General features: G+C 52.9%; 1 protein-coding gene across 2 annotated transcripts in view; it reads right to left on the bottom strand.

Moving 5' to 3' along the window:
• Positions 1-3,861: 3,861 nt before the first annotated feature.
• The window catches only part of MXRA7 (matrix remodeling associated 7), a 29,812-nt gene continuing 6,645 nt past the window's right edge, over positions 3,862-27,028 (bottom strand). The window contains exons 2-5 of one of the 2 annotated variants that reach the window (XM_082492401.1): positions 25,771-25,866; positions 23,325-23,385; positions 18,948-19,047; positions 3,862-4,343 (exon numbers count right to left, since the gene is read on the bottom strand). In XM_082492401.1, coding sequence (XP_082348527.1) covers positions 4,229-4,343; positions 18,948-19,047; positions 23,325-23,385; positions 25,771-25,866 — 372 coding nt within the window. In that variant the 3' untranslated portion in view covers positions 3,862-4,228. Of the gene's footprint in view, positions 4,344-7,473; positions 9,260-18,947; positions 19,048-23,324; positions 23,386-25,770; positions 25,867-27,028 lie in introns of those variants that run through there. The other variant, XM_082492402.1, reaches the window with a different exon arrangement.

Genomic DNA, 27,028 nt, shown 5'->3' with positions numbered 1-27,028 from the left:
CCCAGAGGAATTTATTCAAAATACTTGACATAGTTTGCAAAAATCCCATAACTCGCCTTAACAGCGCAGAAGGCAATGTAAGATGGAAAATAACCTTGTAGGTGCAAAAAGCAAAGGGTTTATGGTGGATATGGGGCCACATTCTTTCCCATCTATAACCATCCCAGTTTCCTTCAAAAGAAAGGACAGTGGAAACTTCTCTATCAGATACACTCAACAACTTCACTGGCACGATTCCTCATACTGTTGGCACAGCCATCCACTTTGTGTACACTGCTAATGCACTGTGCTAAGCCCAATTTACATAACTTATAAGAGTTCCAGAGTGCAAAGCAGACACTATCGCATCACGGAGCATAAGGTTTATCAATTCCAGAGGCAACCTATGCAAAAAAGCTCATTTAAAAGATTTGTAGAGAAAATCTCCAGACATGAAATCCCTATCAAAACTACCTACAGAACGAGAGGAGGGGAATTCTGCCTTCTCTTTCCCCTGCCTTCACCTCCCCTACCTACTAGAACTCCTTAACTAAATCATTACAGACTTTTTTAAAACCTGGATCCCTGTTTGGTGCTCAAAGACTGCCTGAGCTTGACTGAGAAATGAAACATGTTCAGTAACACTGAGGATGTGGAACTAAACACTCTCATTCTCTCATCTCCCCAAGATTACATCAAGACAACGCAATCCATTCCTCATCCGCAGGATCAAGAGTCGTGACACTAGATTACACTAAAGCATGCTTAGTAGGGTGTCAGGAATACACTTTTAAGAGCATCATAAAAACCGTGGCTACAAAATATCTTGTCAAAGATCTACGATGAACCGTTCTTCCCAAGCATGCCAGTGGGGGCAGCAGCAAACACTTCACTTTGATTTGGGCTCTTTTAGATGAACCGAAGACTCACTTCCCAAGGTGCGAGCACAGGCAGATCTCAAGACCATCACTGAACATGCATTCACTAAAGAACAGCTTAAACCATGGTCACCTCTACTTATCTCACTGCACTCCTACTCCAAACCAACTGAAACGAACGTCCTAACAACTTCAATGGACTTTGGGTGAGGCCAAACAGCCGGGGAAAGCTATCGGTGCCCAGGCGGGTTAACCTGGATGCCTCACAGAGCCCGGTGGGCTGCCTGTCGGCTGGCGAAGGGCTGGCAAGTAAGGCCTAACCCCCCTGCCTGCCCCACGGGGGGCCCACCTCACAGGCACCCAAACGGACCCTCCGAGCGGCCAGGGGCGCTGCCGCGTACCCGCTGGCCAGACGCTGACGGACAGCCTCCCCGCCGCCGAAGCAGGCCTCAGCCTCTCAGCCAGGCCCGCTCCGACCGCACCCCCGCCGACAGCAGCCTTCAAGTTCACCCACGACCGCCGCCGCCATCTTACTGTGAGGCGGGGTCCAGCCCCGCCTCGCGCATGCGCGCTCGGCCCCGCCTCGTGCTGGCGGCCGTGTGACGTCATCTGTGGCGCCTGACGCTCAGGCAGTGCGCATGCGCACGGCACGGTAGCGATTCCGGCGCCGTCCCGGTTTGCCTCCCCCGCCCCCCACCGTGGCGGGGTACGGGGGCCGGCTAGGGACAAGCCAGACCCGTTTCGCGTTGCCGTACGGGTGCCACACGGGGACGCGCCTGTCCAATGGCGAGCGGCCTGCGGCGGTTCGCAGCAGCGGGGTCCCTCGCCGGGCCCTGCACGGGCTCCACCGGGGGACTGCGGCCTTCGCAGCCACGGGCACCCCCGTACCCGCATCCCCTGGTCGCTTTCCCGAAGAGTCCGCAGGCAGAAGCCATCACCGAGGCTGGGGCTCACGGGACACCAGGCCTCCATGTTACGAGGGCCGTGAGGGGCCCCTCATTGCCGATTTGTGATCCCCCCGGCCGGTGTTGGCGGCCCCAGAGCTCGTCAGAGGGGAGAAGCGTTCCCCAATGGCTGTGTCCCCCGCCACCCACCCTGCCTTCGCATGGCCACGTCTGCCGCCTGCAGCCCTGCGTGAGGCCGAGGAAAAGCAGCCAGTGTTATTTCAAGGACAATACCCAGAAGGGGCGATCCTGCCATAGCAACTGGTGAAATTTCCTGTATAAATATTGATGAGCCCCAGAGGGAAAAGGAAATTAGAAGCCGGATGGCCAAGTTGAGACGTACTCCACGGCTGCAGGTCCCAGTGGCAGCCTGCGGCCCCAAAGGTGGCCTCTGAACGCCACCTCCCCACTGCCGGCCACAGACTCACAGACATGTCCAGCGGGCTCCTCTTTTTTCCAGCCTTGCGACCGCACGCCGTGAAAATGCACCTTGTAAACCCCATGGGTTTTATATGTACACATCCCTTTGTTTCATACCTTGGGCAGAGGCTTTTTTGCTTAGCTTCATTTCTTTCTTAAATTTGGGCCTAGTAAATGACAGGTCTTCTACCGCTGTCCTGTCATGAACAGCATCTTAACATTTTGGTGACACTGCTCAGAGTTGATATGGACAGGACGTGTTTAATGCCAGCAGCTCTGACTTATTCAGCATTATTGTTGCTGGGACAATGTGAAGCTGAGGAGGTCAAGGAATATTTTTTTTTTTCCAGAAATGTTCCTATTCAGAGAAAGCCCAAATGTAAAAGAAGAAAATATTTTGGAAATAAACTTTAAAGTCTAACTAAACCTTAAATCTCCTTTGCTTGCTTTCAAGAAGAGCCTTGGAAAAAATCTTGCTTTCGGTTTTGAACTAGGGAGAAGTCCCATATACAAATTTTCTACATTTCTCCCAAAGGAAGTTGTGGCCTAGGGTCACAGCAAGCTAGCATTATGTTTCACATCATGAGACTCCTTTTTCCACTTAATTCTTTCACGTTGAATAAGACAAGGTAATTTTCAGACATTAAATTTAGATTAAGTCATGACGGGTAGTAAAACCAGCTTGATCCCATAATAAATATGCCTTGACCTAAACGAAAACAATTAGAAGATAAAATGATTCTTAAAAGTCAAATAGCATGGTATTATAGAATATACTGTATTGGGAAACAGTGACCAGATAATGACATATTTGGTTTCCCAGACTCAAAAGGATTACACAAAATAAAGCAAACCTAATCGTTTAAGAGATCATTCCCTAAAACTCGGTCAGAAAATGTTGCCTCCCTTTTTCAGTGGTTATTAAAACTGAGAAAATCCTTCCTGATTAATAAAGTATTTAACAGGATTTCATAGGAGAGATAAGTACACCAGAAGACATTCAGTTAAAATTAGGGATGCCCATTGATTACTCTGTTTACCAGACCACCAAGGGCTGGTCAAGACTGCTCAAAATACTTGATAAATTCACAGAGATCTCCTAAGTACCTAGTTTCCCACAGCAGTTTTATATTAGGAGAACAGGATCTGAGTTAGATGCAATCATCCTTGTAAAAAAGCTGGCCACCTTTCTGTACTGCATTTACCAGTGTCAAGAGGTGAAGAGATGTTTGTGTTTCCAGGTTGAAGTTAGCTGCTGTTTTCTCAGGCGTGAAGATGAGCTCAGCGAGGTCAGCCGGAACCGCCTTGGATTTGTTTCAAAAAACCAGCGTGAAGGAGGATGAAGTGTTCCTTCCAAGGAGATGAGCACAGCAATTCATCTCTGATCGGAGCACTAATGCCTTGCCTTTGGCTATTCGTTTTCTAACTGTAGGATTGCACGCCTCTCTGCCAAGAGAAGTTGTGCGGTCTCCATCTTTGGAGGTTTTCAAGACCCAACAGGATAAAGCCCTGAGTTACCTGGCTTGGTCTTATAGCTGATGCTGCTTTGAGCAGGAGGTTGGACCACAGACCTCCTTAGGTCCCTTCCAACCTGACTTATTCTATGATCCTATTATTTTCATTCATTTTACATCTATTATCTTTGGCTTTCTTCAGATATCAAACTGATATAAAGACTAGATTTGAAAGTTCATTTTTATAAAGCATGGCCAGAAAAAAAGTTGTGAGTATAACTGCTTTATATGACTGAGACATATGACCCAGCCAGAAAGAGGTAAAAATCTCTGTACGAGATGAAAATATCATGATAGGTCTTCAAGGAAAAACGATAAAAAGGGTGAGAAATTTCAAGTCTTTTGAAATACATATTACGTGCCTATGTGCGTTTGTAAAACAAACAGGAACTGCAAAATAACTACCAAAACATGTTTATAGCACTACAGCCTCCAGTGTCCTGCATAATAAGAGCAAGATGACTTTCGGGCATAGTCTCCGCTGGCTGCAAGGTTATATATCATACAGTCTAAGCTGCTCCTTCATGTCTCCTTCAGACATCTCTCCAAATGTGTCACTTTTTTCCTTCATGAGCCTGAAGATGGCAGCCAGCTGCTCTCTCTGAACCCTGTCAAGAAGAAAAGGAGAAGTAGGAATAGCCAGTCCCCAGAACGCACTTTAGGCAAGAACACCACGGTCAAATGAAACACGAAGCCAAACAGGTCATTTTACAAGCCTCACTGGCTGCAGGAAATCTGCCCATGTGAGATAAGAAAGAGATAGTCTCTGATTCTCCTTCTTCCACCTTCCCATCTATCTGATCATCTTGCACGACTCTCTGCAGTTCTTTAAATAAGGAGATAAAACAGGCTACTTCAACTCTAGCTTCGGAGCTCCTTAAGGCTTATTTATGCTCAAAGTTTCAAGATAATTCGACGTGTGGAATTTCATAAGACCAACATGTCCCAGTTTAGCAGACTCCATAATGAAACTGGATTAAATTTCATTGGGACAGTGTCCTTTCATTCGGTAATGAGAGTATGTAGATACAGAGTAATTCAGGAATAGCTGTTAAATTTTAAATACATACCCTACCTTAAAACTAGAGACCAGACTACCTTCCAGTGTGGACATGGCTTTGATCAGCCACTGGAAGATAAGATCACAGACAGAAATTTGCTTTGATTTGAGAGTTCATCTGCCAATGCCAAATGGTGAGATGGAGTCATGTAGCCAGTCCAGCAATGAGGTGGTCCCTGCGTGGGCAGAGGCTGACCAGGAGACCATCGAGCTCAGATTTCCATCCCTAGAAAGCCCCATAGTAGATTATTAACTCTCTTCTCCTCATAACAGATGATACCCTGATCTTTCCCTAACCTGAAGCAGTTAACCATTGTTGTATGTCCTGCAGCACAAAGATTGTTTATCTGTCACAGGACTTTATTTGAGGAAGCTTCCTAGGAGGGCTTATCTTGGTCATACACCTACTGATCATCGCTCAGGGATACAGAAGGGTGGGCAGCACAGGAGTGTCATTTGTTCACAAGTAGCTCGTGAACTGATGCAACTGATTTTGATGTCTACAAAATCCTCTTTTAGGGCAAAATGAATGTGCACCTTGGCTCCAGTCAGGGCTGGCTGTGGGCTGGTTCGTTCTCATTGCCAGACCCCTACCTGATGGGGACCAGATTGGAGCATTGCCTGGCACACCTCCTCCCTGACTCTCCTATGTGAGATTAAAAGAACTAATGAGGTTGTGGTGCTTTATGGCTGTAACAAGGGAGAAGCAGTTTCGATTACCTCAAGGCTCATTTTGCCCCTCTGCGCCTGTGGGGCCAGAATCAGCGATAGCGCAGCAGCTCAGAGCACAGATCTGCTGCAATCCCAGCTCCTCCTGCTTGTTTAGCATCTGCCCTGGGCTAGAAAGACCGGCTCTGGCTTTTACTTCCACACGGTCACCCTGTCAAGAGGCCTCTGTCCCCGTCACAGCCAGCTTTCCGCATAGGACTTTAATACACTATAATTAATCCCTTTAAATGCACGCCATTAGTTAACCTGGGGTAGTCTTCCTGCAAGTCCTGTGTGGACAAGCTATTAGCTGTTCCAGTAACAGGAGGGGTAGAAATACCTATGGACAGGCCATAACCTTTGCTCGCAAGGAGAGAGAACAGCATCAACACATCAGAAATGACTACACCATGAACAAGATCAATGGCAGGAGACAGTCAGGAAGAAGCAGAGGAGCCTTCGCGTGCTGAGCTCCTGCCGAGTGGGGCTCTGCATTTTCCGCTCTCCTGGGCTAAGTCCCAGCAGAAGCAGGAACACAGGCTGTCCTCCCAGCACCGTTGCAGCAGGCAGGGCAAGGAAAAAAGCAGATTCTGGCAATAAAGAAAGCTCATTTGCCACTTCTTTTCTATTGCAATTAAACTGCAGTTGTCCTAAGGCCAAACATATCCTGATAACATTGTGGGATCTTTCGGTTACGAAAGCTCTGGCCACAGGCTGTCAAGCTCCTGGATTTGTCTGTCTCTTCTGTAATCTTTTTGTGCTCCCATGAATAGCATCCAACTGCCCTTTCCAGATGAGAGGAAGGGAAGACAGTCGTTAGTGATCAATATTTTATTTTAGATCACCGCTGGGCCCCAGAGGGCACATTTCCAGTCTGGTGTGGAGAAATTCAATACACAGCTTTGCCTCACGTGTCTGAAATGCATGCCAGCCGGGAGCGCTCCACGCAGGTCTGCATCCCTTGCTTGTTATTTCACAGACATTAACACTGCTGAAACCTCCCCAAAGGCGCATTTCCTTGTCTCCAAACCTCCAAAATCAAGATCACAGACAACATTCACTCTATTTTTTTAAGCACAACATCAATGCATTTTGGCTCTCCCCTCGACTTTAAATATCATGACTACGCGCTTGAAAAACAGAAACAAGAAAAGAGCTGTTACTGCTCTTACTTTTCTGTACTACATAATCTACAACAAAGAAAGAGCAAAACAAAGATAAAGAGAGAAAAGAGCCTGGGAAGGAAGAGTAAGGCATCAAAAACATGAAAGTGATTTCAAAAAGGATCTTCTCCTATCAAATGCGACCTTGCAAAACAACTTTGTAGTGCTCCAGGTTGTTTGGGGTTTTTTTTGATGATTTCAGCTCAAACCTACCCCATTCACAAGTAGAATCATTCTCTCTTCCCATAAGTGCCGTCCTCAAAACTACTCAGATTCACGAGGTCAAACAGGATTTTACTTATTGCTGACAAAATAGATTAATTAAGGATTTTCAAAGCAGCCTAATTCTTCTTGATAAGCAATTGAATTTGCATATTAACTCCCTTAGGCTCTTTTTAGACATTTCAGTCCAAGAGTTTTACCATTCACCGGAGGTTGGGGGCAGTGAGCCATAGGTATGTTAAAGGAGATCTCCGTTTCAGGAACGGCTATGCGCCTGTGTTCACAGCCGCTGAAGTCCTGGGCAGAGCTCGGCATTGGGAACCTTGCTAATTGCTCTGCAGCCAAACGAGACCAGGATCCTGCTGCACCACTGTGTTGCTCCAGCAGAAATAAGGGAAAATCCCTGACTTTCGCCACTGGTCTGACTCTATTGTTAAGGAAGCTGGTGGAATCGTTTATGGGGTAAAAGGCATATGAGGGCAGAACGTACCTCTAACCTAAAATCCGTATTTTCAACACAAATCTCTTGAGAAAGAAGTTACAAGCTGCTGGAAGCAGGGAGAACAAGCACAAACCAAATAAACTATTCAAAGGTTTATTGGACCAAACAAAGGCAATTTTTACAGATTCAAGCCACTAGAATTACAGTCCTTTGTGTAAGAGCCACCATCAGATATAAAACAAACAAACAAAACAAACAAAAGTAAAAAATACCCAGACAGCCATTTGAGTTGAAGAAATAGTTTGACTTGCTGCCACAAGCAAAAAATCTGGACTCAACTATAGACTTTGCTCGATGTACATATTGCCGTGTAACTTAAACACAAGGTATATAAGGCATTCTTTGCATAGTTGGGTGCTCGGGACACAGAGTCAGCCAGCCAGCACCGAGGGGAGACAGCGGCTGTACCAGCAGGATGTTGAAGCAGAGGGTCCAGATGTGCCTAAATTCATATGCAAACCACTGAACACGCTTGCAGTTGTCAGCTGGGAAGGGGCAGCCCAGCCTCTTCTAAAGCTGACGCCTCCTGCTGTTCTTTAAATGAGCCCTTTTATTAAGAATTTGCCAACCTCAGGCGCTGGAAAGGACAACTGTGTACAAGGTTTCAAGTATTGTCTGCATAGGAATTAAAAAGGAAAAAAAAAAAAAAAACCAACCAAACCAAAACAACCAAAAACAAAAGCAGCCTGTTGGGTTTCTGATATGTTTGCAGCGTTAGCCAAGAGGCAGTTGCCCGGCAGTGAAAGAGAAATTTTGAAGGACACATCCCCACCCAGCCTGGTGTTTCTACAACATCGCTAGAGGACTCGGACCCTCTTCTCACTCTCGCAAACCAGCTGGGTTTGATTTGGAACCTGCTATGTCTGAAGCAGGTATACCCGCCCAGCCGGATTCATCTTCTCTATGTGACAGCTGAGGAGCAGTGCTGAGCTCTGGCTCCGGTGGACAAGCCGCGGGGCTAGCAAGAGAAGAGGGCACTGGAACAGCAAGCCGGTAGATGAATGGGGAGGGTGTCTCTTCCAGGACCCCCACTATCTCATCCTGAGCCAGAGGGAGCCCCTGGTGCCATAACTACCTCCTTGGGTCTCTCCTCTTGGCAACTGGAGTAGGGAAGAGCGAGAATCCAGATATTAACAGCAGCCAAAGTGTGGTCTCCTAAACCTCCACCACAAGCAGAACAGCTAAACTATCAATCTCTGCCGCTTCTCGAGTCTTCTGTCTACCTACAGAATCAGCTCTCTGCTAAAATAACTACAGAAGCAAGATTTGAGTCAGTCCAGCTACCACCTGCCGTCCCTCACCTGGACCCCACTTTGTCCCTCCACCCCTCAGAATAAAGCAGCGTTGCACAACATTTGGAATCACGGGCAGTTCCCGCTCCTAGCAATAAAGAGGAGTTTGGCCCCAAGAAGAAACAACACGATAGCCTGGTAGAAGGTCCAGGTTGGTCTGGGATAACAGTTGTGGTTTGCCCACCCCAATAAAGGAACAACACAGATTTCATGGCAGGCCTAATACACGGTAATGAACACAACTAATAGACTTGCTGCATATTTAATGTCCAATTTGGGTTCTGTTTTGGGGGAGAGGGAGGAAGGTTCATCCCAGCCCCCCCCAAACACAACTGAAGTCACTGCTTGGGCCCTGCCCCACTCCATGGAGCCACACAACAGGATCTCCTCAAACTTGACACCACAGGAGTTTTTGAAGAACTCAACTTCAGGCCAAGAGGGGATCCCAAGTTTTGAGGGTTTATGGATTTCTCTTATGGGTGTGTTGGGTTGGTTTTGGTATTTCTCTCAAGCCTTTAAAGATGCCAAGGGATGCCTTTAGGAGGAGGCTAGGGACAACTTCATATAGTCTTCAGTTCTGCAAAGAGAAACAGGGAGAGAAGAGAAATCATTTCAGTCATTTCACCCCTCAGGTTGGTTCATTATTATTCACATAAACGAGCAGGGGGAAAACTCTGTGTGTCAAGGGGAAGACGAGGCAACTTCCCTCCTCGGGGCAGAACAAGCCACAGTTTGCAAACCTCACACCTCTAAGAAGGAGGCACTTTGCTTCATCAACTGCAGCAGGATAGTCGAAACCCAATCAGAAGTACCAATCCTCTCATCTGGCACCAATCTAAGTTATAACCCTCCTGACCTACTGATGAGAGCTGGAGAAGCCCAGCTAATTGGAAGCCTGCGTTAGCTCCACAGGTTACTGCCTCACTGTCCTGTGCAAAGCCTCCCTGCGCTGCTGGCACCCTTGTCCAGCCCAGATTCCTCTTCCCGACCTGCAGCCAGATGAGCTGGGAACAAGTACGGACTTCACAGCGCAGTGTGCCTGAACAGGTCGACCTTTCTCAATCTTCCTACAGATGTGTCTTGAAGGGAAAGAGGCAAAAAACCCCCGAGACTCTGCAGGTCACAACGCTTCCTTTTGATAGGAAGCTCTCCCCACATCCCAGGGAAGATGATTAGATGTGTTTTATGGGTGGGGACATCCAGACACTCCCTGAGGTCTTGCAGCAGGTTGTTAGCAGAGCCAGGGCTCGAAAATGTGGTCCCTTGTTCTCAGCTTGAACCTTTCGGACACTCCACCCTTACTGCCCCAGCATCTCTCATGGCCCGACCATCCACAACGGGAAACACCTGACAGTAGGCTGGGCAGCTGCCCATGGACACAGAGACCTGCACTAAGGTAGAGGGAAGCTACAACACCCCTTACCTGGGCACTTACACACACAGCTGCACCCCAGCCTACCTCCCTCGGAATTCAATTTGGTTCACTGCCCATAACACTGAGCCCCATTTGAAAGTCCCCTGCTCCCGACAGCCACAGCACGAAGGCACGTTACAGCCTCAGCTCTTCCTCAAATCCTCTGCAAGAGGTTGCCTTCTCCAGCAGCCTCACCAGTGCAGCTGGCGACCCGGATCCCGGATGGGAGATACAGGCTGAAGCATCACGTGGAACGGGGGTTACTCAAGCAACGCTGCGGAGGCTCAGTAGCCGCCCCATTAGGACAAAGAAAGGAAATTCTCCGGAGTGGATAATCGCTCTGCAAGATTCGCAGCACTGAGGATCGGATCATCCTGCTCAAGTCACGCAAGCATAATCAGATTTCACGCGTGAGGGCATAAGCTCGTTGCCACGGGGGCCCAGAAGGAGAGGTCCCCTCCAGCATGCCGCAGTTGGAGCGGTGAGGGATGGAGGATGTCAGGGAAGGTGGATAGGGCTTGGCTGCAGCCTCTCACAGGGCTACTCACCTCCAGGACATGGCCAGGCCGACAGCTGGGGTGAGAAGATCTTAAACCAAGCATGAACTTAATGGAGGGTGTCCGTCAGAGCCATGAATTCCCCATCTGCACAACAGGGATACCCCTTCCTTACTGCTCGTGGAACAAGCTGTGAGGGGGATTAGGCTAAAGAGCATGAGACAGTCTGTCACTGGGGACATTAGGGCCATATAACCCCCCCCAGGCTGAGAAACTCTGACATTGCTGCCATGGAACCTGAGAGACTTAATTAGCTTGGGGTGGAGGCCGAAAGCTTTAAGCCACTGCTTATCCTTAGCTCTTCCCTCCTTTCCATTCGCCTTGGACGACGAGATCAGCCTGACTGGCATGCTTTCTCCTAGAAGTACATCAGTCAAACCAGGTTAGAGTCTTCTTTTGCTGGAAGTCCATATCCTCTCTTCAGATACAAATTATCCAAATATCTCTGTTCCGGCCCCAGCTGAAGGCCAAGTCAGTAAATCGTACGATTTGTTATCTGGACATGGTTCTGTGCAAGGAACAGCTGGGGATCAAGGAGCTCCGTCAAGGGCAGGTCCTGGCTTATGAGTGAGGCTCAGGTACTGATTGTGTCAAAAGACCATGCTTCTCCTGAAGCATGGAAACTGAACGTCCTTCTGGTGGCCTCAGAAGCATTTCCCCTCGTTCCAGCTCAGCCAGGGCATCAGCACAAGGGTATGTGTTTCTTGCCTTTGAGAGCAGACAGCATCCCAGAACTGACAAACAGGGTGGGCTGGTGGCATTCCCATATGCGTTTATCCCTCACACGAGCAAAATCCACAGCAGGAGGTCAAGAAATTCTGTAGCCCATCCATAGACTATAGCTTTCCAAAGGAGTCCTGACCCATTCCAAGGAGATCCCAGAGCATCTTGTTGTAACCACCTCTGGCAAACACTTGTGCCCTTTTCAGGAACAGTTTGACTCAGAAAGCTGATTTTCTGAAGAGTGAACCATTCCCAGCTCCTCCCCCTGGCAGAGGGCGCAGGTGCTCGGCTTCTTGGGAACATCAGTCCTCTGGTCTGAAATCCTGGCAGGAGGGCAGAGAGCAATCTGGGTCCAGACTTTTTTCAATCCAGGCAGGCTAGGATTGACCCTTGAGCATCAAGGGCAGTGAAGAAAGGCCCTGGGCGCTGGGCAGACCTGGCAATGGGTGGTCAAGCTCTCCCCAGATCTTCCCTCTGATCTCACTGCTGGGGATGGTCCCATCACTGCTGCTTCCCAGTTCTCTACCATGGGGACAGCTGCCATGTCATTTCTGGTAGTGACCATAGCCCGGTCTTGTCCAGGATTGGGGTATTGCAGGAAGAATATGAAGAACAACATACTAAATCTAAGTTTTCCCTATGGTCCCAAAAGTGTGGGCCAGTTGCTTCAGCCAACAGGTAAAACAGAAAGAGAGAGAGGACTTAAATACAGAACAGGGAGAGACAGTCAGTGCTTAGAAGAGAGAAGAGCGGACAGTGAGAGGTACCAAAGGAAGCTTCTATCAACACAAATCCAAAATTGTTCCACTGGGACAGAAAAGCTGAAAGGTGCACATGACCTCAGGAAATACCTACTGCTCCTCAGGAACACCAGGAGTCGAGGCTGCCGGAGCCTGTGTGACCAGGGAGCACAAGTCCCGTTGCCTTTAGGATTGGAGCTGGCAAGGAGTTGGTGGGGGTGAGGACCCCCAAGCGGACCTTGTCCACCGCTGTTTCAAGGCAGAAGCCTCCCGCGTTTCCCAGCCACAGCAGCAACAGCCGAAAAGGCCAGAGCACAGCCAGGAAGGTGACTCAAGCTCCCGGCCAGCTCAGCCGAGCGGCCGTGGTCACCTCCTTCAGTCGTGTGCCCATCCCTGTGTCCCTGTGCGACACTCCTGACCCCCCCAGCCACCGCCGCAGCAGTGGGGAAAGCCGTGGATGGGCCAGCCCGCGCTTTCCTCCATCGCTCAGTGTTTGTGCTCCAGCTCACTACCAGTTTCCACCCAGCCTGGTGTGATGCCTCGCTATCCCGCAGCCCTCGGTCCGCCCCGGCCGCAGGGGAGCCGCAGGGGAGGCAGAGCCAAGCTCCCAGAGAGACAGCAGGTAGAGAACGGCAAGCTGCCCATGCCGCACAGGATTAAGCGGAAGCAGATGAAGACAAGTTGTGAGCGTTGGGTGAGGGAGACACAGAGAAGCAGCCACAAGCTAGGACAATTCAGGACCTGAGCCAACAGCAAAAACCTGGGAGCTCAAGCAGAGTCGCAGTCCGGTCTGAAACCTCACGCCAGGGCAGGGTCAGAGACTCACACCCTGCAAAGGCTTCGGGGGAGCTTGCAAAAGTTTCCTCACTGGGACAGGAGGGGAGAAGACGGGGAAGGGGCTTCCTGGCCTCCCCTCCCCTGGGTTTCTGAGGGAGGCATCCTGAGTTGCTCAGTTTTTAAAGCTGCTGGGGACTCACGACTCAAATCAGATGCTCTATAAATAGGGCCAGAGCTCAAGTCCGCTGACATCTCGTAGGTCAGAGGACATTTCCTCGGGGATATGGTGGAGGCAGGGAACAGCACTGGGCCACCAGGAGACTCCCTCCTCTTACGAGCGGAGTCTGTTACAGACGGAGGGAACATCTGAGCAGGGGGAGCTCAGCAGGGACGCCCAAATGCACAGTGCCCTTTTTCTAGCAAGAGGCGGGTGGGAAGGAAACGTGCCTCATGCGCTGGGGAGTTTGTGGCTGAAAGCAGCCTTGCCTACGCTTGGTGCCATCCCCATGGCTGGTGACCACAGTGAAGCAGTGGCCAGCCTGACCTGAAGAGTCCCATGGCCCTAGGATTTGCAGTTCCTTGCTGCTCCTCCTCCTCCTCCCTCAGCCCGGGATGACTATCGTGCTGCAGAAGATGAAAAGCAAACAAATAATAAAACCCCCAAGCAAGCCCAAACTTACCAGCTTCCCTCATCCAAAAGAAGCACCATGCTGGACAGGATAGGACAGGAGAGGACAGCAAAGCCGCTGGGTTGGGGGTGAAGGTTAGCAAAAGAGAAGGGAGGAGAAAGAGGCCCAGATCCCATGCTGTAACAGAGGGGGGAGCAAGCAAGCGAGCCAGGGCTATGTGATGACAATGCGGGGGGGTGGACAGGGACAGATGCCGATGGAGAGCTCTCCCGAAATGCAGCCTCCCCAGCCCAGTCCACCCACTTGTTTTTGGAGGCCCAGTAATGGAGATGTTCGAAATAGGTCAAGGTCTGTCAGCACAGTCATTAAACCCCTGCAGCTGCTTCCTGCCCTTGCGTGCTCCAGAGTTGTCATCACAAGCACTGTCTCCTTCAGCACCGTTCTCCCTCAAACCACAGCTGCATCCCCACTTTGATCTGGGATGTCTGGCAGAGCAGGGAAAGGTCTCTCCTCTCTGCCGTTGTTCCCTAGAGCCAGTGTCCATCCAGGGCACCCTGCCTTGCTGAAACTCCAGGGTCTGAGCCCAGTTTTATTCACTGCCTTGTAACCAAGAGGTACTCTGAACCCAACTGGGGAGGAGACAGGTTTCCATTGCTAAATTACCGTCAAGAGAAGGACTGAACATGAGATTTACAGCCATCCAATTCCCCTTGCATGAATTCCAACTTGCAGCTGAGCCTTAGGCTTAAATCTAGTCTGGATTCAAGCAGTGCCTCATCAACCCATCCACGTCTGGGCAGGAGATGATAGGAGAGGATTGAGAGGCAAGGGGAGAACTTGCTCCTAGAATGGTTCACCTGGCTATGGGAACTGCGCCCATTAGCCAAAGAAACTGGGCAGCTGTCCCTACCTTCTCAGTCTTACAGAGACTGGACTGTGGTCTGGGGGATCACCTGCTCCATCCACGAGTACCTTTCACGGCTCTACAAACAGCAGAATGTGTCTGAGCCGTTTGGTGCCATTCACTTGGACCCTGCTCAAGGGGTCTGCAAGGGTGCCCTAGCTGAGGCCCCATGAGGCAGCTTCTGGCTCTCTACCCTCACCTCTTTCTAAATCCCAGAAACAAGAGAGAGGACCGAGAGGAGAGACCTTTCCACAGACTGTCAGATGGCATCGGCTCTCCTTTCTCCAGCCAACGCACCTAGCAAAGAGTGGCAAGGACAAAGCACAGACAGCTCAACCCCTCGGCATCACCGAGGCCAACCGGGACTTGGCTGGGACCTGCTCTGCCTCGTGGAAAGAGAGAACTGAAAGCAGAGACTCAAGGGAGTAATTTCTCCGGATTGTTATCTGTTTTACTATGAGTGGAGCCTTGTTGCAGCTGTCAACGCTCAACAGAGTGCTGATCATACTCCTAACTGAAAAAAGAACCCGCTAACCTCTTGCAACCTCAAGGGAGGTTTGAAAAGCAGCTGGTAGAGACCACTTCAATCCATCCACGCAAGCCAGGCCCTGAAGGCACACTGGGGAGCGCCTCCTCTTCCTCCCTCATCTGCAGAGGGTGCCCAGCCGGGACAGCAACACCTAACAGTCAGCCCGTGGGGGCTGTCTCCTGCCCACACAACTCAGCCCTGTCTGAACGGGGGCGAGCTGCACCGCTACCAGTCCTATTTCTGAACTAGTGCTTTGCACCGTGGCAGCTGCAGTTGGCAATAGATGGCCAAAAGCCTCGGGTGCAGAAGAGAAGGATTTGGGAAATACGCTGTGCTGGCTTGACTAAGGGCCCCATCCTTCCCCCGCACGCTTCCCCTTCCTGCCCAGACTATTTTTCTCCCCCCCAGGGGAGCAAACGCTACGTGCTTCTGTTCTAGAAGTACTGCTGACCCACCAGGTGTGATCAAGCATGGCTACCACCTGAGCAGATGTATTTGCCAACTAGGTTTACTGTCGTCTTCCTTCACTGAGCAGTCCCTCTGTTTTTTAAGATTGAAGTAACCAGAAGCAGGAAGTTGCATCACTCAGTAAAGGTCACATTCCTTCCCCTTTTCATCCAGATTTAGCACCAGTTTGGAGCCACAAGACTCAAGTGAATACTAGGCAAGACAACCACAACTTCTGGAATGATGCAGGTTAGAGCAGAAGTGGGTCTTTGGTTAAATACCCAATCTACTGCATGCCTGTCCTCTCCTCTCTGAAGTCCTGTAGCTCTTCCTGAAAAATGCAAGTAATTCTTTCACCTCCAAAATTAGGGATCCCTAAATTAAGACTTGGGGACTACTGATCAACACAACAAGTACTCTCAAGGGGGCCTGGGGGACCCACTTGTGTTTTTGGGATGTGGCTTACAAGCTGCTTCACATGGGAACCTCTTGGCCCACGGGAAGACGGGAGGGCTGGCAGCGCTAAAAGCAAAGACAGTCTGTCTCAGCTTTGGCAACACACCTCAGGACTAACCACCCACTCACTCAGCAGCCCTAATTTTCCAAATCAGTAAACAGAAGTGGTCGTGGGATGTCCAGCTCCAGGCATCCAAGATGGAAGAGGTAAGCATCCGAATGTGAGAGCCCCCGTATTCCTGGAGCACTCATGGAAGGTGAGATGGAGGCAGAGGGGAGCGGACTCATTAATCTGTTATGAGCAGGGAAAGAGGAGGGAGGTGGGGAGGGAGGTGGGACAGGCAGTCAACTGCAGCTCAGAAACAAACTCTCCCCCAAAAAACGAGACCCAAAAGCAAAAAAAAACCCAACACATTAGCAGATGTTATCAGTAGTACCACTACTTCTAAGAAACAGTGTGTCCTTACCAAAAAGATTTGCAAGAATGTTTGTGGCCGAGGACCTAAGGTACTTGCTACAGAGATGTGAGATCAGAGGTCAGCTCAATCCTGCAACAAAAGGTGGCAAACCTGGGTCACAGCAGATCAGCAGCACATGGTCGGGGCGCATGGAGTCGGGGAGAGGGATGGGACTGTCGAGGGAGAAGGATGAAGGATGGGGCTGAGCCGCTGCGCTCAGCTCGGCCGGGAGCTTACCTGGCAGCAGCCCTGACCCCTTGAGCCACCTGCGAGGCCTGGAATGAAAAGCTGCTGATGCCGCAAGTGAAGATTTGGGAGGGGGGGAAAAGTAAGCCAGCAACAGAGAACAAAGCAAGACATAAAAAAAAAATATTCACAAAGCTGCGTTGAAGAAATGCACAACACAAATATGGAAGAGAAGAAAATAAAGGAGCAGTAGGAAAAACACATCTGCTGATGGCCCTCACTGCGTAAGGCTGCTGAGAGCCTCCAAGGGACCCGATGCCCAGGCACTGTCCATCAGTTCTAGGTGGACCTGCGACCGCTCCAGATGGATGTGAGCGACCATGCCTGGGAGGTCCCATGTGCCCAGGAAAGGTCCATCACCCCCTGCAGCCTGTTCTACAGTCCTGAGTACAAACCCCCATCCCACTGCTGTCCATAGGCAATGTCCCCTCAGTGTCCCCAGGTGAAAGCAGAAGCATTTGTTGCCACAGAGGAACCAACCCAAGGCCCTACAGGACTCCTGGCCCTGAAAACCTGAGCAGCGATTGCTCAGCTGGTTTAGGTGGAGCTGTTGGTGCAAAGGGTTTGAATTTGCCTGCTGCAGGTAGATTTTTGCATTGGTGCTTCAGGATCCTGAAAAGCCCAATTCCCATTGAGCCCCATTGGTTTCTCTCACATTCACTCCGTTCATTCCACCACCACCCTCCCCAAGTGAAAAACACAATGACACTAACAGACCTGCTCAGCGCTTCACAGGTTGGGGGCCTCAGGCATGACAAAGAGACAACGAAAGGAAGAAAGCAAGCAACATTTTTCCTGATGCCACCAACGCAGAATCATCCTCGTGCCAGAGGAAACCAGAGCTCGTTTCAGTTGCTGAGCCCAGAGCACACAGCCTTTGCAGATCTTTGCTCCTGGCAGTGCTATAAGGCAGGTGAAGCCCAAGATCTGAGGACAACTGGGAGCCCGGAAGCCAGGGGAGAAAAGGAAGACATCTCTTGTTGGGAAAGTCATGTTTGACATGGAAAGAATGGCTGCAGGCTCGGCTGGTGAAGGCAGCCTGTACGGAGCCCCGGGCACCACCTGAGTCTTTCCCAGGACCGGAGTAAGTGGGATTTATGCTGCCAACCACCGTGCCCTGTTCATGCCACAGAGACAAACCTTGGCCAGCCCAGCCGTTGGTAACGCTGAGATGTTGCCCAGGGGCCTCGAGGCAGGGCTCGCCAGCAGCAGCATGCCTCACCCAGGGGCGAGATGCGATCCCTCCATCCTTGCATCTCTGCTGCGCTCAAGTTTCCGCTTGGTCCGTGTCAGACCTTTACACCATGCCAGTTGTGGTGGTACTTAGACCGCAGCATCACAGGGAAGGGGTGACAAATTCCCCCAAATTATTCTAGGAGGTGCACACCACTGGGTGGAGGAACTGGGTCCCACAGCCCTTGGGACAGCAATTAGAGAGAACATCTCCCAGGCTTGCTGAGACACCACTGGGAAATCGGTCGCCTGCAGCTTGCCCAAGGTGGAAGGGGTACGAGCTGGACACATCTGCTAGGGAACAGTCTGCCACAGAACCTGCTTGTAGGGCGAAGCCCTTGGCTGTGGGGTTTGATATCTCTGGTTTAGTGTGGGCTCTGTGTGCCCATGGGCTGAAGGACTCCCTCCACATGTGGGCAGTGACTTCTCGCTGACAGCACAGACTGGCTTTGGACAGGGCTTTGCAGCTCGAGGTGCAAGGTTGGGGCTGATTTCCCTTGTATAGGCTGGGAAAACCTGAGCTAGAAAGCTTGTTTTCAGTACCAGGACGGGCTCTTCCTTCCTTCATGGAGGGCTCAGGCTCAGGAGGAAACTTGAGCAAAAAGCGCGAGATGGACAGCTCTCCATCTCTACCCACTACATGGCAAATCCCCACCACTTACAGCTGAGGAGCCAGCCCTGGGTACGGACATTTCCAGTCTCAGCCCCATCACAGTGAACTCTAAAGCTCCGCACTCACTTTGCTCCAGTATTTCTGAGCTATGCCTATGTCCCCGGTTTGGGGCTGGACCACAGGGTAAAGGGAGAGGAAGTAGCTAGAGATCCCCAACAGATGTTAATCAGTGCGGTGCTAATGGGAGCAGGGGAACTACATCAGCTTGCATCAGCTGGAAAATTTGGGCTAAGCATCCAGAGAAGGAGCTTGAACGGCTCCAAAAGTATATAGTGCCACAGTGTCTCCGTCTCCTAACCCAGCATGGCTTTGGTTGCTCGTGTCTTCCTGGGTGGGAGAGGTCTGCACCACGGTGCAATGAGATGTTGAGCCCAAGGCTACCAAGGTAGTTTTGGGGAGAGAGAGGTCTGAACACACCCAGCTTGCTTCAAGAGGGTGCCAACCAGATGGACTTGGGCAAAAAGAAAAAGGAAACTCACCTTTGTTCTTCCTCGAGTTCTTCTTTGGTCATCATTGACTTATACTGGTTTCCCCTCAGCTTTCCAGGACTGTATTTAAAAGAGAACGTCTCATCTGCAGCTGGAGAGTGGGAGAGGGAAAGACAAAGAAGAGCAAGAGATCGTGTGAGCCAGAGGCCTCCCGAGAGCAACAATCAACGGCAGTGGGCTTGTTCCCTTGAGCTTCTAGCTGACCCCTGCTCCTGCACACGCATCCCAAACACCATGGCCACCCCAAAACACTCTTCCCCAGTCAGCTCCAGTCTCGGGAAAGCCTGGGCAGTGGCGGGGAAGCTGTGTGGATCGCAGTGGAGAGCCAAGGTGTTGCTGGCCAGAGGATGGCAGGAGTCCCAGCTGCAGCCGGCACTGGAAATGGAGAGGACTGCTGGGAGCGAGCAGCCCTGCTTGGAAGCAGATACAAGTAAATCCTACAGCACGGGAACCATATGCTATCGCTGTCTTTGGAATCAAAGCCTTGCAGGCCCATCTTGGCTTATCGAGACATGCTAATCCTGCCCCGATTAGCTCGCAGCATTTTCCGCTTCTCTCCAGACTTGCATTCCTCCTCCCTCTCCTCGTCCAGGGGCCCTTTCCCGTGCTTGGGGCTCAGGGATGGTGCCACGAGCAGAGCTGTCCCAGGCCACACAGCCCAGCAGATCCCCGCAGCCCTCGGCAAAGCTTGTGGGAAAAAAAAAAAAAAAAAAAAGAGGTGCCACACTGCAAATCCCGGGACTGGGAACAGAGCTGAGCCAAGGCAGCCCCAGGAGCACCAACACAGCCGGGTCCAAGTCCCTCTGTCACCAGCTGGCAGACCTGGAGAGGAAACAGGGGTTTCCCTCTCCGGGCCTGGGTGCTCTCCTACCCGGCTCACCAGCCTTGGCCCCGTGCTAATTAGAGCACCGCAGCTCACGGACTCTGAGCCAAAGCCGATCCTTTTCCAATCGGATTTTGTTCGAGCGCTATTTGCTTTTAAAAACCTCTCCTCTGCTTTATCTTCCTGCAGATGGGAGAAAACAACGGGAGTGGAGGTGAATCCAAAGGGCAGCCCGGGAAGAGCGGCTCCTTCGGGTAGTTGCCTTTATTGGTTATCTGTGGGCTGTTTGTGAGCCTTTATCGCCCAAGGACTGCAGGGCTCGGCTGCTTCACGTCGAGCATTGCTGTTTCCGCACCCACCCAGAAACATCTGCTGCTTCCACCGACCCTCGGAGTCCCGGGGATACTTCTAAGGGGTCCACAAAAGGAAGATGGTATTGTATTATCTGCACAGCCCTGAAAAATGGCCCGTTATCCGCCAACCAAATATCCAGGATGATACCTCCCAGCACCAGCAAGACCCCAAAAGTGGTGAAACTCCCCTGACTCCTGTGGCAGGAGAGAAAGCCCCAACTTGTGCATAACCCGTGGACCTATCGCCTGTCCCCAGCCACCTAGGAAGCTCCTTCCAATCCTTGCCGCTGCTATTGCGGGCACCACATTCACGAAAGTCTTTCCTACTCCACCTACCCAAATAAAAGACACCCCACAGCCCTTCTCCCTTCCTCACACCCGGAAGGATTCAGCATAGAATCACAGAATGGTTTGGGTTGGAAGGGACCAAAAAGACCATCCAGTCCCACCCCCCTGCCCTGGGCAGGGACACCTCCCCCCAGCCCAGGTCGCTCCAAGCCCCGTCCAACCCGGCCTTGAGCACCTCCAGGGATGGGGCAGCCACAGCTTTTCGGGGCAACCTGCGCCAGTTGCTTTACCACCCTCAGAGTGAAAAATTTCTTCTTAATATCTAGCGTCAGCAGCTTCCCTCTTATTTTCTGGTCAATACTGCCTTTAAGGATTTTCTCCCCGTGTCCAAGGTCAGCTGCTCGATTTAGCAATTCCTCCAACCCCCAGCTCACCTCGCACCCGCACAGGCAGCCAGAGCTCTGGCAGACCTTGGGGACCCCCACGCAAAAGGCAAGTCAGAGCCTCATTTTGTAGACGGGGAAAATCTCAAAACCGAGCTGTGCAAGGCTGCGCGGGCAGGTACGGCACTGAGTATGCCGGGCACTGCAAGGTCACTGCCACTGGCGTACGGAGTGTGCCTGGGGAGGTATTTGCGGGGTGGGAATTTAACAGAAACCTCCTCCCTGCAGATATCCACGTTTCCCTCCCTTTACATCGCTGTCTCCCTGATTTTGGGAAGCTTCCCTGAGAAGTCCTGGTGGATTACTGCTCAGTTACTGATCCGGAGTGTTTCTCTAATCCCAAAACACCGTTGGTGCTCCCAGGGGAACAAACCCTTTCCCTTCCCATCTTCACAAGTGTCTGAACAAAAGCACCCCGATGCTCCGGTCCCCCAAACATTCAGCTCGGCCGTATCCCGCTTCCCTCGGTGGGAGAACCCTCCAAACAGGCAGGCAAACAAGTCCGGCCAGCTGGAAACAAGGAGTAATGCTGCGGCTTATCAGCCCTTCGGGTGGCCGTAAAAGTGTACGGAAAGAAAATTCAGCTGGCTGCTGCTTTGGGAGATATTAAGAGAAAGAAAAAAAAAAAAAAAGAGGGTGTAACATCCTGTTTCTTACCCTGATGCAGGGCAGGAGCTGTTTTGTTACCTTTGTATAGCTCGCCCGATTTCAAGGACAATTAAGATCATTTCCCTCACGTGGTTTTCTGCCAAGTAAATTGAGATTTGGGATTTTTGCCTGTCCCAAAAAGGGCAGTTTAATTGCCACCCTGCCAGAAAAGAATAAGGGAAGAGGGAGGCGAGGAGGCTGCCCATCTCCCTGCCCACGTGTTGTGGTTAAAAAGGAGCCAGTGTGCGGTTTTGGAAACTGCTGGCTGTTTTCTGAGCTCGGGAACTTTCCTTGCAGACCGAAAACAAACTTCAGGAAACACACGGAAAAAGAAGAGGCCGAGTTTTCACATGGACAGCGAAAACACTACAGAAATATGAGGTGACCTACTTACTCACAGCCTCCCTGAGTTCCTGTTAAAGAAAACATTTGTCTTTCATCTCTCTGCCCTCGCGTTGCCGGCGCTGTGACCCTGAGCTCGCGGGGTGAAAGCAGCCCCTCTGCTCCGCACAGGCTCCCGCGCACGCAGCGAATCCCTGCCGGCTCCCCGCGAGCCTCGGGGGAGAAGGCTGCTCTGGTGGTTTTGGCCACCACGGCAGCATCCCGGGCTAGCGACAGACTGCCTGCATGATCCCCACCTGCCCGAGGGGAATCTCGGCTCGCTGGGCGGCAGCTCAGTGGCTTGAGATGGGTCAAGACGAAGAGATGCGCAGGAGAAACGGTGAAGGACAGAGCGAGGTTTCTCCCCAGCAAAGCCGCGGCACCACCGTTATTCCCAGCTGCGCACCACTCGCCTCCTCATCATCAACCTGAGCCGTTGCTTTACCCAGTCCTGGTAAAACACCTCAGAAATGGTGTAAATAATTCAGGAGAAGAGTCAGTAGCCATCTGCAGGAGATGCTTAAGGAGGACGCTGAGCTAGTAACGACCCACGGCCAGGGACTGTCATCTCCATCTGCTCCTGGGCCATGGCCGCTTCAGGGTGACGCACAGCGGTGCCAGAGCAGCCCTGAAACAGAGCTGAACCAAAGGAGACAGACCCTGGCACAGCAGCGTTACCGAGCATCCATTTGGCAGGATACGTCCATCATTCCTCAAACCAGGTCTCCTGCAGTCCCGCACGGTAACATCCCCGGTCACCAGCGCTGCGAGGAAGCCCGACCGGGAGGAATAAGTGTCTTTTGAGAACCTCGACTCCAAAGGCGCTTCCCTCACCTTGCAGGCATGGAACCAGGATTAAAATTTGATTCTCTGTGGCATTAGGCGTAATCCTCCCGAGCCAGGGGATTGCCAAACAGCGCCTTAAAAAGGGCAAGCGGAAAGTGGGGCAGGGAAGGGGGAACACCCCAAGCTCTCCAGCTCCCCCAGCTGTCCCTGGCCACCCTGGGCAGGGGCTCCTGGGGACATCCCAGCATCTCCAGGGCTGCTCAGGAGAGCAGAGTCCCCTTCAGACACACACTCTCACTTGGCACCATCTGTTTCATTTTCTTATGAGCGCAGCGGTTGTCACCCCAATTAGTCAATTAATCATTTTCCAATCAACTAATTGGCTAATCAGTTAAACACGGCTCTGACTAAAGCCCCTGGAGATCGTCCTGGATGTGTGCAAGGAGCTTGTGGGGTGGCTTCATCACAAAGCTACCCCATGGCAAGCAGCCCAAGGGCATCTGGGGAAGCAAAGAGGGGCTGCTGCCAGGTAGGAATTTCTTCTCCATTTCCTGGAGGAAGGAGAGCATCCCCAAGCATTCGGGGCTTCAGCCCCTTGGACCCATCCCTCCCCTCCCCGCAGGGTGCTGGCTTGCTCGGCACTCACCTTCCTCATCCTCTGGCTCTCTCACCACCAGCTTCTCGTTTTCCGAGTCTGGATCTTCCTCCTGGAGGAATCAAAAACAGAGGAGAAGACGCTGCATGAAATAACCTATGCTTGGCCGGGGCACCAGAGCCCGCAGGGCAGAGACCGGAGCTCCCAAGACAAGGACTGGGTGCTCCTTCCCTGCCTCCTTCAGGGAATGGGCCAAAAGGATGCTTGCTAACGAGCCAGGTTCGTTAGTCTGCTTTCCTCTGGCTAGTCAGTGCGGGGGAATTGCCCTTGCTTACGGCACTCCCACCCAAAGGCTGCAAAATGTGAGTGCCTCCCCATAATCGAGGGGCTATTAAGGTTTTTAAGAAGAACCCGCTCTCCCAGTGTCCCCAGGCACAGCCGCGTGCCTGAGCACCCTCCTGGGCTGACACCCTCCGCCAACACCCCCTGCAGCCCCCATCCAGCCCAGGGACGCGCAGGGGACCGAGCCACGAGCTGTGGGGACTTCTCCTGTGTGCCCCCAGGCCAGGCTCGGAGGGACCACCTCAGCCCAGGGAAAGGCAAGTCCCCAGCAAAAGCCACCTCGCAGCCACGGGCCAAGCGGCTGCTCCGAAGCATGGGAGCACTCGCCAGCCGGGACCAGTGGTCGAAAGCAATGCTGGGGGGTCGTGCTGGGACCCCACCCGGAGCCCTCCCAGCCTTGCCTGGCATCACCCCCCCACCCCCGAGACACCGCTGGCCCCTCGCTCCTCCAAGACGTGCCCACCCACACGCGCTGCGGTGGCACAGACGGTCTCTGCAGCACAGACAGGAGCAGCAACAGCACGTTTTGGTTTGGTTTGGGTTTGGTTTTGATTTTTTTTTTTTTTTTTTATAAAAGCAAAGCCATTTGGGGAGTTTTGGGGCTTGCCTCCTACGAGCTACAAGTTTTATCAAGCCCAGATTCCTTCCCCTTGTGGTACACGCAGCGGAAAGTCACGCAAACGGCAAGCAGGGAGGGAAAGGAACGTTCCGGCTGTGGAGATGACAGGGATACCACGGCAATGCTCCTGTGTATGTGCCTTCTTCCTGCAAAGCGCAGCACGCGGCACCCTGGCTGTAAGCCCCCAGGAGCCGAGCCCGGAGGACAGCAGCACCCCGGAGCGCGTGTCCCCCGGCATCCTCCCCGGCCCCGTGTGTCCCATTCCGAGCAATGGGGCTGGCGCGCGAAGGGCAAAGCACACGGCAGAGCGGGGAGGGAGCACCGAGGGAGCCTGGCAAGGCACCATGCTGTTTGAGCACCCGGGAAAAATCGGGATGAAGGAGACCTGAGGGAAAGAGGGACGGTGGGAGAAGGACCCCACGCAGAGCCGAGGCTTTGCAATGCACGGCTTCAGATGAACTGCTGGAGCGCGGTACGCAGCCCCGACCCAGAACTAGGTTAGTTTGTCATCGGTGAGGAATGCGCATTATTCACAGCCATTTGGCTTCTTCTCGCCACCCTGCTGTCGGGCTCCCCAGAAGGACACACTGCCAAGACCCCCACACCCCCTGCCCCAGCCACCGTTATTTTGGGCCGTGCTTCTAAACATGGGCACTTCCCGCCGGACACCCGGGCTTTCCCTGGGGATGGCTGGGAGTGGGGCAGCACCCAAAGGAGAGGCCACAGGGAGGGGATGCTCAGCCCTGGCTCCAGGGACTCAGCCACGAGCCCAGGACAGCACTTCCCCATCACATCTGTCCCCCCCTGTGAGCCAAGATGTCCCCAGGGAGACCCGACCCCCCAGGAGCTGGCACAAGAAGGGATATTTTAGCCTGTTCCCTGCCCAGGCATTAGGAACTGAGCATTTAACAATGGAAACAAGTAGGAAATTTGGGTGCCAAACCTCCAAGGAAGGGAAATATCTGCGCTCCAACTCAGAGGAGGAAACATTTGGTGGGAGCCGAGAGGGAGCAGCGGAGATGCCAGGCTGGCAGGCGATAGCAACGAGCTGTGGTCATGCTGGGAACCTTCCCCCCCCCCAACTCGTGGCAGCCGGTAGCTCGCCGCAGCGCAACATTTTTCTGCTTGGATGGCTTAGAGGCAGATGCCAGCGCCTCCCTTCCCCCCACGCTGCAGCCGTGGCCTCCAGGTCCCCGTCTGTCCACCTCCCCGGGGCCGCTCGCTCTCTCGCACCCATCGCTGTGCCCCCACCAGAGCCCCCCCGGGCTGCCGTCGCCTGACCCCCCGCAGCAGCCAGGCATCGCTCCCTGCACACCCAAGCAGCACGTTTGCACCCAGAGCACTGTTTTTCTCTGTTTTAAATGGACCAAACCATTAAAAGCCCAACCAACCCCCCCCCCCCCCCCCAGGGGAACACAGCGGGCAAGCTTCGTCCCCTTCCATGGCCACTGCTACCCTGGGATGATGTCCCAGCCATGCAGGGACACCAGCACCCATCGTGCCACCCTCCCCAGGTGGGCTCTCCATCCCACGCACCTCTGCCTTGCCGGGAAGCGCTGCGTGGTCACATCCACCCTCCGCTTGTCCCGTGTGCCCGAGGCTGGACCCAGGTGAGGCACCCAAAGGTGGTATCTGGAAAAAGGCAAAAACTTTGAGCACAAACACCCCTGAGCCCTCCCCACGCTTAACCAACCCGCCCTGGCAGTACCAGGACACGCGGCCAAATCTCCGGATGTGGCCAGCAGCACTCCTTGCCCCGGTGCCCGAGCCCACGCTGCCTCCGATCCGTGTGCCGAGCCGTGGCACGGCTGCTAGAGGGAGGGACGCCAGAGACCTTCAACCCCCAGCCCTTCGGCCAGGGTTTGGAGCACGTGGGCTGCCCTCCGCAGCAGCCCCGTCCCGCGGGACCGGCACCCTTGCAGGGAGCCCTCGGTGAGGGGGAGCAGCTCGGCCAGCGGAGCCCTGGGAGGGAGGGAGGCTGCCCGGGATGCTGATGCAGCAGATGGGGGTGAGCGGGAGGGGAGAGGAGAGGAGAGGAAGAGCGTGATATGATCAGTTCATTACCGCTTGCGGGGTCTGCACTGCCTGCTGCCTTCTCCATCACTAGGTAGTACCCCCTCGACACCCTCCTGTCCCCCCGCTGCGGTCGCGGAGCTGGGGCTTCCCTGTCCTCTTGGCCCCACATCAGCTTTGAACGCAGAACGGCCTCGACCCCCATGCAAAGCCTCCCCTCCCCTGCCCTCTCCCAGCCCAAACCCTTCTCAGCGCCGGGAGGGCGGCCGTGGAGGAGGATGTGTGTGGGCAGGGAGCTGGGACATTGTGTCCGTGGCCTTGCAGCGAAACACCAGCGCTGGGGCTGGGAGCAGCCTCCGGGCTGGCTTGAAAAAAGCTGTCAGCGGGGACAAACCCCCCCAACCCCCTCCGAGCCTGGCTGTGCCCGCAGCCCCTGCCAGCCGGGCCGGAGGGGAGAACCCTCCCTGCCTGGAGCATCCCAACACCCCCAGGGAATCTGCCCCAAATTTCAGAGCTCCTCAGCCCCGCCGTGGCCAGTGGGTGCTGCTGTGCCGGTTCCCCTCGCAGCCGTGGGGCGAGAGCGGCTGAGCCGGGGGCTGCCGTGCCGCAGCCGTGGGATGCTCTGCGAGAGCAGGGCAGCGTCCCGCAGCTGGAAAATGGAAGGGGAAGGTGATGGGGCAACGCTAAGAAACATGACAACCAAAAAGGACACTATGGCACCCCGGACACTGCTCTTCTATATGAAGCACAGCCCAGGGACAATACAGGCAGGCTGTCCTGA

The sequence above is a fragment of the Vanellus vanellus genome, assembly GCF_965231255.1.
Source record: "Vanellus vanellus genome assembly, chromosome: 17".
Lineage (NCBI taxonomy): Eukaryota > Metazoa > Chordata > Aves > Charadriiformes > Charadriidae > Vanellus > Vanellus vanellus.
The sequence above is the reverse complement of the archived record's forward strand: the minus strand, read 5'-3'. Positions and strand labels throughout refer to the sequence as shown.